General features: G+C 59.0%; 2 protein-coding genes across 2 annotated transcripts; both read right to left on the bottom strand.

Moving 5' to 3' along the window:
* Nucleotides 1-1085: 1085 nt before the first annotated feature.
* PLICBS_009060 (uncharacterized protein) lies at nt 1086-2629 on the bottom strand (the record flags this gene model as incomplete). The annotated part of the gene is made up of 4 exons (XM_065601537.1): nt 1086-1532; nt 1580-1794; nt 1862-2452; nt 2500-2629. The coding sequence occupies 4 exons, from the start codon at nt 2627-2629 to the stop codon at nt 1086-1088; spliced, it is 1383 nt and encodes a 460-aa protein (XP_065457609.1).
* Nucleotides 2630-3552: 923 nt separating this feature from the next.
* Nucleotides 3553-5395, bottom strand: PLICBS_009059 (UV-damage endonuclease; the record flags this gene model as incomplete). Its single annotated transcript, XM_018327849.1, has 2 exons — nt 3553-4809; nt 4883-5395. 2 exons carry the CDS (start codon nt 5393-5395, stop codon nt 3553-3555), a joined length of 1770 nt encoding a protein of 589 aa, XP_018173565.1.
* Between the last annotated feature and the right edge of the window lie 2882 nt (nt 5396-8277).

Here is an 8277-nt window from a genome sequence, read left to right as displayed (position 1 = left end):
TGGACTGAGACCTGATAACGCGACGCTGAAGCAGTTGATGCCCGGTCGGAGCGGTTGTCTGGCTCCGGGGGCCGGAAAGGAGACGTCTTGTCGACCACCTGATGAGGCTCCCGTGCCTGCCAAGCCAGCGTCCATTGCATTCTCTGTTTGAACGCCCGACATCATCCTGGGGGCGCCATGCGTCTCGGGACTCGACATGACGAATTCCAGGCCGCAGGCTGCGCCCGCAAGCGTGAGACTGCGGATGGGTAGCACGATGCGCTGCGGCATCATCAACACCAATCCATATCGTCGGGTCCGCAGGGCGAGTCCAGACCGATGCCGGGCAGGCGACGCCGCCGAGTTCGATCGTGGCCATCAGGGTCTCGCCGACACGAGCTCGCTGCATCACCTTATATGTCATTTGTCATGGCGTACATGGCCATGCTCCGGCGGGTTGACATCGTTGGCTCGGCAGCCATGTAATACCGGCTACCGCTGTGCTCGGTGGACCGTGGCTTGATGTCCAGTCGCACAGCTTTTCCGCTCTGCCAGCCGCTCGGTCACCATCTGACAAAGCAGAGACGAATCACGTCGCTATGGTTCCTCATTGGCTTCAGGTCTCCTGGACGTGACCGTGGAGCTCGACGTTGGAATCTGCGTCCGAGGCCGCACCTCGTGTCAGCAGCAGGGGGCTCTGTTTGACAGTCAAAGCCTGTATTGGGTCCGTATGTCGTCTTTCTTTCTCGACCAGTTAGCAAAATGAGGCTGTCCAGTCCTGGCTTCTCCATCACGGCGCCCGAGTGATGCGCGGAACGGCCAATGGACCCCCATTGCATGTGTCACCATAAGCATCGTCCCATATATGCCAGGAAATATGTCGGCAGAGAGCCCTGCAACCGAAACGGACAAGTGAAATTGCCAGCATCGTCTGGGGTATGGTTTGAAGTGTCTATTAGTGGCTGTCTCCCCAGGCGCCCGGTTTCGTCCCAAGCCCGACAGCCGCCCGCAAGTCGGCAGCGATGGCGTCCGCAAAGTTCAGCGATTCGTCTGATGTCCCTGGTGTCCCGGCGAATTGATTTGCGTAACCAGTCCAGCTGCGCGGATCAGCCGGCCCGCCTGGCCTTCTTGGCCGGCCCGGAACCGTCCTGTCCGGTCTCAGCCGAAGCGCTGGCTAGGAGCCCCTTGGCTTCTTGCAAAAGTTGCTTCTCTCCCAGCCTCACTTGCGCTGCCATTCGTTGACGTGGCGTGATGCTTTCCTGCTGCAGGAAAAGCTTGTCCTCGGCCATGGTCGTTGGGTACCTCGACTCGATATCCAGGATTGACTTGACAAGGATGGCCTGTTGCATTTCGGCACGTTTCCGCTTGTCTGGAACCAGGCCTTCATCGAGCTTTTGCAGTGCCTTGAGAAGGCTCTTGAGCTGGTCCTGGAGGTCCGCGGGCATGTCCTCGAGAGTAGCCGGGCCAGCAAAAGTGCCGTCCGAGTTTGGTTCGACAAACTCACGCTCCAGCACGAAGACATCTTCCAGCTCCTCTTCATCCAGCCGCTCGAGCTTCATCATGTCAGTACTGGTCTCCGGTGCGAGGGGGTGCCACTAACAGCCTTGTCAACAAAGTCCCTTGACAGGCCAAGCTGTACCACTGCAGCATTCAAAACAGTGTCCCAGGGGATCTCGACCACATCGTAGCGCACGTGCCTCTCGGTCACGTATCCGTATCGGCGAAGAAGCTCCGAGTTTGGAAGCGGCCCGTAGTAGTTAAGAATCTCTTCGCCGGCCCTGATTGGGCGGAGAGAGGTCACGGTCAGGCTCTCATCTTCGTGGTTGACGTGTGCCTGCATCAAGTTAGCCCGAGTTGCCATTGTTCTTGTCACTCAGTGCACTTGCGTTGAACTCGGCATCGGCATTCAGTATGTCGGCCATGGGCACCATGCCCATCAACTCCTTGCCCTCTCGGTCCTCGACCCATCCGTCTTCATTCTCCTCCTCTTCATGTTCGTTCTCGAGGTCGAACGCATACGCCATGATTGTGCTTCCCATCCTGTGCGCCAGAGCAATCAGGCCCTCGTCGTTGAGCCCCTCGCTCCCGGGGAACACGCCAGGGTTCGTCCGCACAGCCGGCACCAACTTCGTACGGAACGTGGCTTCGGCGCTCTCGCGGCCAATCTTGGAACGCGTCGCGCTGGCTTGCAGCTCGGCCAGCTCGGCATCGTTCCAGAACATTGGCGTGTCAAAGGCCTCGGGCAAGACATCCAGGTAGGGCTTCCATTGTGAGTTCTCGCCTTGGAAGTGCTCGTAGATGAGTATCAGGATGAGCGCTGTCCAAGAGTCGAGCTGCTGCTGGTCGTCCTCGTCGCCATTGCTCTCAAACAGTGACGGGATCCGCTCGCGCAGCCTAGATGTCTCGATATTGATGATAGCTTTCCGAGGGATCGTGAAGAGCGTGGCATCCGCCGGGATGTCCTGGGTAGCGACTAGTCCGATCAGTTACGGCCAAGCGATTCGTATCACGCCGACGTACCTATACCACGACCAGCATTGCGAGACCTCAGGTCAACAATCTTGATGGCCTCTGAAAACGTCGCGCCTGGGAGTGACGTGAACCAGCGCAGGAAGCTGTCGGTCGTCTGGTCAAAGGATGCCTGCGCCATGATATGCGGCCGAGGCAGCCGCGGCGTGCCAGGTGACTTCGGAACAGCGCGTCCGGTAGCACGGAGCAATGGTCGTCAGCTGAGAAATCTGCCTCGTCAGCCTTGAGAAATGCACTCGAGCCGTCGAGGTCGCAGAATGAGGCTGACGGTGAGGCTTTCAACGCATGTTGATGAAAGTGCAAAAAATTGCACAGTGCCCGCCGTGAGGGTCGTCGCAGACGACGTACCGCGCTCACACTGTGCGGTCCTCCTGTCGCCACGATACTTAGGCCGTGCCAAGTGCCGCGAACACGGCGCGGAGTGTTTGCGGCACGCGCAGCGGTGCACACGAGCGCGTCAAAAATCATTTCTGAGGTAATTGTTCTGTTGAACGCCGACTGGGTAGTTCTTTGCAGATTCTGCGAGAAATCACGCCTTTCGTGTGTGCAACCCTCCAACGGGTTGGAGCAAACACGAGCTCCGTTTCAGGCAAGTGAGAGTATTGCTACGGACCTCGGTGTAAACAGGGCCAACGAGCCGGGGAAGGATGCTTCTGGTGACTCATTTGAGTTTAATGGGAGCGGTGAGGTGATTTCAGCTGCTAAAGAGCACGTTACTTGCGTCGCATCGTACTGGGCCAAGGTCCGAATTTTCGTATAGGGTAGTGCCACGGTGCTCTCGCTGAATAGAGCCATGTCAGCAGGATGGTCTGGTACGGTCTAGCATGGCACACTTTGTGGTTCTGATAGCTTTAATTCTATGTTACGGAAACCCGATATACACCAGGAAGAGCATAAGTATAAGTGTTGTATCAAGCATTGTCCATTCGTTTTAATCCAAACCGTCCCGATGCCGCTTTGGCTGCGTCACCCAACGCCCCAACACCTCGTGTTTACCATGTGTGTCTATCTTACAAGTCACCGCCTCGGTGACCGACCCGAACATTACTCGTCCTTTACGCCGACTTTCTTCTTCACCTCTCTTTTCTTTGGCCGCAGCCACTCCTCCATTCCCTCGGGCCAGTACACCCTGCCCTCTGGCCCGCCCATCGATACCCTCTCCGGGCTCACCATCTTCTCCGGCACCAGCACCTCATCTTCATCCTCGCCACTCTTGGCGCCCTTCTTCTTCCCTTTGGCCTTGCGGACCACCTCCTTGCGCGGCTCGTCATCCCGCTCGTGCGGCACCAAAGCGTTAAAGCGGTCCCAGCCGGGTAGCCGGAACGTCCGCATCAGCTCGAACACGGCCTGCTCCTTGTCCTTGGCCTCGATCATGAGGTCCATGTCCGGCGGGCAGGGCGGCAGCGTCTTAACTCGTGCCGAGTGCTTTCTCCGCTCGCGCGGCGTCACCGCCGCCGCCGTCGCTTCGCTGTAGTGCATCTTCTGGTTGATGCGCTTCCTCGTCCACGTTGCGCGGATGCGGTCGTACAGCTGCATAATGTCCAGCGTTCCCTCCCGCATGCACGGATCGAAGACGATGTTGTGGTGGTGGTAGTCCAAGACGAGGGGAATGTTGAGCTCCTCGCAGATCGGGAGCAGGTCGTGCACACTCCAGGACACGTCGTCATTTTCCAAGACCAGGCGCCGCTTGACGCTGTCCGACAAAAGGGCATAGTTTTCTCTGAACCGGTTAAGTGTTGCTTCCTTGTCGCCAAACATGCCGCCCATGTGAAGGATCATGACCGCGTCGCGGTTCTGCTGGTCCGGCAGCTTGAGCAGCGACAACATCTCGTCGTGGTAGTCCAGGTCACGGATGGCGGCCCTGACAACCTCCTTTCTCGGGCTCCCAAGCTGCGTGAACTGGCCTGGGTGCGTAGTCAGGCGGTGGCCCAATTCAGCAGCTACCCTGCCAGCCTCGGCCAGCACTTCGGAGGCAAAGGGTGCCAGCTTGTAGCCGTACTGATCGTGGCTCGCAAAAGGGAACATTTCGCTGCTAAGCCGCATGAACTTGATGCCGTACTTGTCGTTCCAGCGCAGCATCTTGACGATGTCCCTGGCGTTGGCGAGGCCTAGGTCCTGAACGTACTTGAGGCCGCGGGTGACGTCTGCGGGCTTGCTCGTGTCGGGGCGATTCTTGGTCGGGTGCTCGGGCTGGGAAGGATCCTGGAGGGGGTGCCGGTGCTCGAGGATGGAGCTGATCCTGCAGGTCCTAGAGGAGAATACCGGTGGGTTCGCGGATCTCAAATAGGTGTTTAGGCACGCCTGCTTGCACGTTAGCTGCTGAACACCGCGTACCTTTGGCAGACACCGCCGTGGATCTGTAGAGGCTTCTCACGTAACCCAGGCGACCCGACCACGGCAGAGGCAGTTTCTCACTGTTGACCGGGGGCGGCCTCTTCGCGCCTCGTTCTGCAGCAACATCGCCCCCCTCGTCCTTGTTGCTGATGACGTACTCCGAGTCACGGTCATTGCCAATTTCGTCATCCGAATTGGTGCCGTTTGCCTTGCCCAGAGCGGTGTCGGGGACCATCTCCTCGGCTGGCACCGAGGAATAGGTCTGGAACGCGACCCTGGTGGCGTCCTCGGCATCGACGCGGAAGCTGGAGCTCTGAATGGCAAGGCGCTGTCGTCGAGTATCATCCTGTAGCTTGTGCTCCATCTCGCTTAGCTCGAGCATGGCGCGTTCGACTGCGCGCCTCGCCTTGGGGGAGCTATCGTCGAGAAGGCCAGTTTTGGAGACGCTCGAGGCTTTCACGACAGTAGGCGGCTCCTTGACCCGCCTGCTGCTGCGGCGCGGCGCATCTTCGCGCGCCGGATGGTCTTCGGCTCTCTTTCGCTTCGGAGGCATGGCGAGTGCGGCCGCCGTGAGGAATCGAGGAGGGCTGGGCAGGCGCGTTGCCGTCGTCGTCGTCGCCGTCGGTATCGGCTGGGCTCCCGAGACGCTTCGTCGCAATATCAGAGCAGTAAGAACCGCGCTCCTCGCCGACATGCGGCTGCCGACCTCGTTTTCGAGAGATCAACTGGAGGCAAGTCTGAGATTGTGCACTGAATCGCACATGAGAAACTCAGGGGACATTGTCATGTAGGTCAAGTCGTCTGCAGCAGGGGCTCGGCCGGGGATGAAGGGTGTATGCAGATCCTCAGGGCGCCGGAGGTTCCAATCCGGGGTCGTCAACCGATGACGGCTGCCGGTGCGTCATGTGCGTGGCCGACGCGACGGGAGGTTGGAGCACACACGCGAAGGGATGGAGGTTCCCTTCCCAAGGAAAAGGCTTCGATGGCACCTCTGGGCAACTGGCTGGCCGCTGCTAGGGCCACCCGGGGAGGTTGCCCCGGGTCGCCGTGGAATGCTCAGCGCTGTGCCTGCGTCTGCTCCCGTCCATCTCGCGTGTTGGTAGTGCAGCGCAGCGCGGTAGAAAATTGTCGTGGCGAATGGCGGCCGCGTCGATGGGCGGCCGGCGAGTTCGATTCGCGCGACGACGGCGGGTATGAAGTCATCAGCGACATTCCATCGTCGATCGGGGAGATGGAGATGGTTGGCTTAGGGCTGGCTGGGGGGTACAAGGTACATTTCCTCATACAACGGGCTGCCACACCTCTGGCCGGCTCCTTCCCGCGCGTGTCCTCCTGGCACCTCCGCCCTGCTGGAGCATCAACTAAAGACGCCCAAACAGCCACTAAAGGCCCCCCGTCCTTGCCGCCAGCCACAGGCCTCCATGACCCACTGGCGGCCCATGACATCAAGTGCAACCTTGTTCAAGTAACTTCTCACAAGCACAACCAACACAAGGACCTCCGTCACCTTGTCGAGCGACATCGAACGGTCGCAGGCAGCGCGGATCATCCCGCCCAAGACCCAATGCCTGGTTGGTTCCGATCAATGGACCCTGAATATCACCCTCGCGTTCGGCTCTCCGAGTACTCTTCTAATCAATCACCTGTCGAGTCGCACTCTGATGCGCCCTGCGTCCGATCTCCTGCCGACTGACGATGGGCACGCAGTCCACCCTCCCCGGATCACGATGGCAGGCAGCGGACTCGGCCGAGCAAGTATGGCACCACGCTGCCTCCTCTAGTCGACGCTAGCTGCATTGCTTCACCTCTGCCTAATACATCGCTCCCTGACCTGTACGCGACGTGAGCCCTGCAAGCTCTGCCGAGCCTGTCAAGATGCGTCATGGCTCGATCTGCGTCCCGAGGCTGTCTTGTTATTTTCGGAGATAGATTGGCTTTCGATGTGAGACTTGACCGACTCTCTGGGACTGGTGGTGAGCGGGCTCGGAAGGCTACTTGGACTCTCGCAGCTCTCAAGCTCATGCCTGTGCCATCTAAAACATTTTGTAGTTCGGCCGCCTGCATTGACCCCATTCTTGGCTCTGCTGGCCTTGCGTTTCCATTGATTGCCTTTGCGTCAGCGGTAGCCGGTCGATGTTGCCCGTCCTGCCCGGCTTCGCCAAAACAACTAGTAGAATGATGATGGCCGCAAGGACTGGTAGCTCAGCCCCCTAGATAGGCTTCTCTTACCCGGTCCGAAACGCCAGGTACATGCAAACTCGTTTCAGATGGCTTCGTTCTAATTCAGGCTGGAAGCCCGTTCTCATGGGACAGCGGCGTTACTGTCCGACGGAAGCAGACATCGCGTTGGACACGAAATCATATGAGAGCCTGTCCGGGCTTCTCGTCGCCTTGTCAGGGTAGTCAATTTCCGGGCCATGGCGCTCAAGCCCCAATGAGAGCAACGAAACAACCCAGGGAAGAATGCCATTGCTGCCCTTTCTGCCGCTTCGACCGTTGAGCAGCCGTCGTTGCCGCCGCCGCCGCCGTCTCTCTAAGGCACTTTGGCCCACGCTGGCTCAATGGTATAGAGTTGGCGAAGAACCGGCTCCTCTCTACCTGCGTCGCTCGTAGTTGACGTTAATACGAGTAGCTGTCCCGAAGTCAGTCAAGGAGCGGGATCCTAGGAGTGTCGGGTGGACAGAAGCAGCGGCCAAGTCATATTGGGCGTCACGTTGTAATAGTTAAATGACGGACCCCGTCCCGTGGTTGATGGCACGCTACGATCGAGCAGCTCCACTCAATGTCATCGCGACTGCAAAGTCGTGTTTGGCTTCGGTGGCTGTCAGTACGGGGTTACTTGCCAAATGGCCTGATTTCGTCTCACCGTTCAGGACAGAGAGCCGGGCGAAAATGTTGGTCAGGATGGCAGGACGATGGACGATGTTTGAGCACCCATCGTTAGGACGGCAACTCTGGAAAGGCAATCAGGCCAACACATGCACTCTGTCGAGCCATTCCAGTCTCGACAACGAGTCCAAGCCGGACTGGGCAGGCTTGCTGAAGCTGTGGTCAACTCTTCGTGGGCTCCAGCGCCACTAGAGCATGCGGCGTAGTGCATCCACGGCATACCGCACACCTGGCCTCGTTGCCTTGGCTTGAGCACGTAGTCAAAGCGTCCCGAGCCGCTTACGTCTCTGTAGATGGGCACGTGCATACAAGCGATCTTGGCATCAAAGAAGCATGGCTCGGCGGCAGTGGCTGGTCCGGCCCAGGGCCTCTCGGCAACGCCAGAGCCGTGACTCGTGAGACGGGACGCGAGCCCAGATAACCGACGTTCTGTGGGGGTGCAAGCCAGCGTCAAACATTAGCGGACGATCGTCTTGCGCGGCTCTCGGTTGTCGTGGCTCGCCAGGCACGGAGATGGGCGCAATAACCATTTGTCACGACCCACGC

This window comes from Purpureocillium lilacinum (genome assembly GCF_023168085.1).
Source record: "Purpureocillium lilacinum CBS 284.36 DNA, scaffold_7, whole genome shotgun sequence".
Lineage (NCBI taxonomy): Eukaryota > Fungi > Ascomycota > Sordariomycetes > Hypocreales > Ophiocordycipitaceae > Purpureocillium > Purpureocillium lilacinum.
The sequence above is the reverse complement of the archived record's forward strand: the minus strand, read 5'-3'. Positions and strand labels throughout refer to the sequence as shown.